Here is a 5,000-nt window from a genome sequence, read left to right on the forward strand (position 1 = left end):
CATCCCGATGGAAAGAAGAGAGGTCCATTGATTATCATTATAATTATTATTATTATTATTATTATTATTATTATTATTAATTATGTTATTATTTTATTTATCATTGTTAAAAAATATCATTATTACCACCATCCTCTTTAATTTTTTTTCCACATATTTTTCTATATATCGCTACCAATATTACAAAAATTATATATTTAATGATAATGGTCATATTATTATTATTATTATTATTATTATTATTATTATTATTATTATTATTATTTAATTATAACAATAATCATATTTAACTGTATTAATATTAGTATTACCATAATGTATCACTATTACTATTATAAAAAATATTTATTATATTTAACCCTAACATTATTTAATAATAATAATAACAAATAATTATTAAGTATTAAATAAGTATTAAATAATAATAGTAATAATATTATTATTAATAAAATTATTAAATAATAATAATTATAAGTATTAAAGAATAATAGTAATAATAATCAAAATAATAATAATTAACATTATAAATATTATTAACTACTACTACTAATGACAATAATATTGATATTATTAAATAATAGTATTAGGGTAAAATATATTATAGTAATACAATTAAATATAAGAAATAGTATTTAATAATAATAATAATAATTAATATTATAAATATTATTAAAAACTTCTACTACTACTAATGATAATAATATCAATATTAATAATAATAATAATAATAATAATAATAGGATTAAATATAATATATTATAATAATACAATTAAATATAATGATAAGAAAGAGTATTTAATAATAATAATAATAATAATAATTAATATTACAAATATTATTAAATTCTTCTACTACTACTTATGACAATAATATCAATATTATTAAATAACAATATTAGGGTTAAATATAATATATAAATACAATTAAACATAATTATAATAATAAGAAATAGTATTATATAATAATAATAAAATAATAATTAATATTATAATTATTAAATACTACTACTAATGACAATAATATTGATGTTATTAAATAATAATATTAAGGTTAAATATAATATATTATAATAATACAATTAAATATAATAATAATAAGAAATAGTATTAAATAATAATAACAATATTAATAATTAATATAAATATTATTAAATACTTCTACTACTGACAATAATATTGATTATATTTAAATAATAATAATAAATATGATTAAATACTTCTACTACTACTAATGAGAATAATATCGATATTATTAAATAATAACAATATTAGGGTTAAATATAATATAATAATACAATTAAATATAATTATACTAATAAGAAATAGTAAATAAAATAAATAAAATTAAATAAAAAAATAAAATATGATTAAATACTTCTACTACTACTAATGGCAATAATATCGATATTATTAAATAATAACAATATTAGGGTTAAATATAATATAATAATACAATTAAATATAATTATACTAATAAGAAATAGTAAATAAAATAAATAAAATAAAATAGTATATAAAATAAATAAAATTGAATAAAATATTAAATAAAAATATATAAATATGATTAAATACTTCTACTACTACTAATGACAATCATATCGATATTATTAATAATAATAATATTATGGTTAAATATACTATAATAATACAATTAAATATAATTATACTAATAAGAAATAGTAAATAAAATAAAATAAATAAAATTAAATAATAATAACAATATTAATAATTAATATAAATATTATTAAATACTTCTACTGACAATAATATTGATTATATTTAAATAATAATAATAATAATAATAATAATAATAATAATAATAAATATGATTAAATACTTCTACTACTACTAATGACAATCATATCGATATTATTAAATAATAATAATATTAGGGTTACATATAATATAATAATACAATTAAATATAATTATACTAATAAGAAATAGTAAATAAAATAAAATAAATAAAATAGTAAATAAAATAAATAAAATTAAATAAAAAATTAAATAAAAAATATAAATATGATTAAATACTTCTACTACTACTAATGACAATCATATCGATATTATTAAATAATAACAATATTAGGGGTTAAATATAATATAATAATACAATTAAATATAATTATACTAATAAGAAATAGTAAATAAAATAAAATAAATAAAATTAAATAATAATAACAATATTAATAATTAATATAAATATTATTAAATACTTCTACTGACAATAATATTGATTATATTTAAATAATAATAATAATAATAATAATAATAATAATAATAATAAATATGATTAAATACTTCTACTACTTACTAATGACAATCATATCGATATTATTAAATAATAATAATATTAGGGGTTACATATAATATAATAATACAATTAAATATAATTATACTAATAAGAAATAGTAAATAAAATAAATAAAATAGTAAATAAAATAAATAAAATTAAATAAAAAATTAAATAAAAAATATAAATATGATTAAATACTTCTACTACTACTAATGACAATCATATCGATATTATTAAATAATAACAATATTAGGGTTAAATATAATATAATAATACAATTAAATATAATTATACTAAGAAATAGTAAATAAAATAAAATAAATAAAATTAAATAATAATAACAATATTAATAATTAATATAAATATTATTAAATACTTCTACTGACAATAATATTGATTATATTTAAATAATAATAATAATAATAATAATAATAAATATGATTAAATACTTCTACTACTACTAATGACAATCATATCGATATTATTAAATAATAACAATATTAGGGTTAAATATAATATAATAATACAATTAAATATAATTATACTAATAAGAAATAGTAAATAAAATAAAATAAATAAAATAAATAAAATTAAATAAAAAATTAAATAAAAAATTAAATAAAAAAAAATAATAAATAATAATAATATTAGGGTTAAATATAATATAATAATACAATTAAATATAATTATACTAAGAAATAATAAATAAAATAAATAAAATTAAATAAAAAATTAAATAAAAAATATAAATATTATTAAATACTTCTACTACTACTAATGACAATCATATCGATATTATTAAATAATAATAATATTAGGGTTAAATATAATATAATAATACAATTAAATATTATTATACTAATAAGAAATAGTAAATAAAATAAATAAAATTAAATAAAAAATTAAATAAAAATATAAATATTATTAAATACTACTACTACTACTACTAATGACAATCATATCGATATTATTAAATAATAATAATATTAGGGTTAAATATAATATAATAATACAATTAAATAATAATTATACTAAGAAATAGTAAATAAAATAAAATAAATAAAATAAATAAAAAATAAAATAAAAAATAAAATAAAAAATATAAATATTATTAAATACTTCTACTACTACTAATGACAATCATATCGATATTATTAAATAATAACAATATTAGGGTTAAATATAATATAATAATACAATTAAATATAATTATACTAATAAGAAATAGTAAATAAAATAAATAAAATTAAATAAAAAATTAAATAAAAAATATAAATATTATTAAATACTACTACTACTACTACTAATGACAATCATATCGATATTATTAAATAATAATAATATTAGGGTTAAATATAATATAATAATACAATTAAATATAATTATACTAATAAGAAATAGTAAATAAAATAAATAAAATTAAATAAAAAATTAAATAAAAAATATAAATATTATTAAATACTACTACTACTACTAATGACAATCATATCGATATTATTAAATAATAATATTAAAGTCAAATATTATATATAATAATAATATTAATTTATTCCAGGTCAGAAGAGGTTCCTCCTCAGTGGCTGAAGGAACTCAAGTCCAAGCGGCGGCTCAGCCAATGGGAAAACCCACGTCTAAACCACGTTTCCTGTTTATTTCCTGGAAGAAGAAGCCTTAATTTCCCCCTGGAGTGCCTTTTCAAGCCGGAGGAGGAAGAGGAAATGGGGAAAAAGCCCGGACTTCCTGTCAAAACAGGAAGTGATTCTGCTGCTGGCCCCCTAGAGGACAACGGAGGCATTGCAAACTGGAATTTTATTTTAATTTTAATTTTATTTTTTTTACATAAAGGAGAGAAAGACGAATAATGGAAAAAACGAGTGAAGGAAAGAAGAAAATTGGAAACGGAGGAAGGATGTTTTAATTTTTGAAAAATAATTAGGGTAAAATAATTTTAATTTTTTTAAAGAAAAAATAGGGTAAAATAATATAAAATTAAAAGCAGGGTATGGAGGAAAGAATAGAATAATAATAAAACTACAAATAATTATTAAAATAATTATAATTAGTTGTAATTTAATTAATAATCAAAAATGAAGAAAAGATAAAATAACGATTATTTTAACATGAGTAAACAGTAACAATTTTAAAAATTTTAAAAACAAGGATGAAATAAAATAACAATTATTTTAAAATGAGGAAAAAATAACTATTAAAAAACAAGGATGGAATAAAATAACAATTATTTTAAAATGAGGAAAAAAATAACTATTTAAAAAAAACAAGGATGAAATAAAATAACAATTATTTTAAAATGAGGAAAAAATAACTATTTAAAAAAACAAGGATGGAATAAAATAACAATTATTTTAAAATGAGGAAAAAATAACTATTTAAAAGTAAGGAAAAAATAAAATAATAATTATTTTAAAATGAGGAAAAAATATTTAAAAAAAACAAGGATGAAATAAAATAACAATTATTTTAAAATGAGGAAAAAATAACTATTTAAAAGTAAGGAAAAAATAAAATAATAATTATTTTAAAATGAGGAAAAAATATTTAAAAAAACAAGGATGAAATAAAATAACAATTATTTTAAAATGAGGAAAAAATAACTATTTAAAAAACCAAGGATGAAATAAAATAACAATTATTTCAAAATGAGGAAAAATAACTATTTAGAAAAACAAGGATGGAATAAAATAACA

The 5,000-nt window shown here is 13.6% G+C and overlaps 1 protein-coding gene across 1 annotated transcript in view; it reads left to right on the plus strand.

Annotated features, from left to right (window-relative positions):
• Positions 1 to 5,000, plus strand: part of kiaa1671 (KIAA1671 ortholog) — a gene marked incomplete in the record, with an annotated part of 24,595 nt that overhangs the window by 19,044 nt on the left and 551 nt on the right. Inside the window, 2 exon segments of the mRNA XM_062966564.1 lie at positions 1 to 22; positions 3,851 to 5,000. The exon segment at positions 3,851 to 5,000 is cut by the window's right edge and continues 551 nt beyond it. Coding sequence (XP_062822634.1) covers positions 1 to 22; positions 3,851 to 4,157 — 329 coding nt within the window.

The sequence above is a fragment of the Anolis carolinensis genome, unplaced genomic scaffold (assembly GCF_035594765.1).
Source record: "Anolis carolinensis isolate JA03-04 unplaced genomic scaffold, rAnoCar3.1.pri scaffold_24, whole genome shotgun sequence".
Classification (NCBI taxonomy): Eukaryota; Metazoa; Chordata; class Lepidosauria; order Squamata; family Dactyloidae; genus Anolis; species Anolis carolinensis.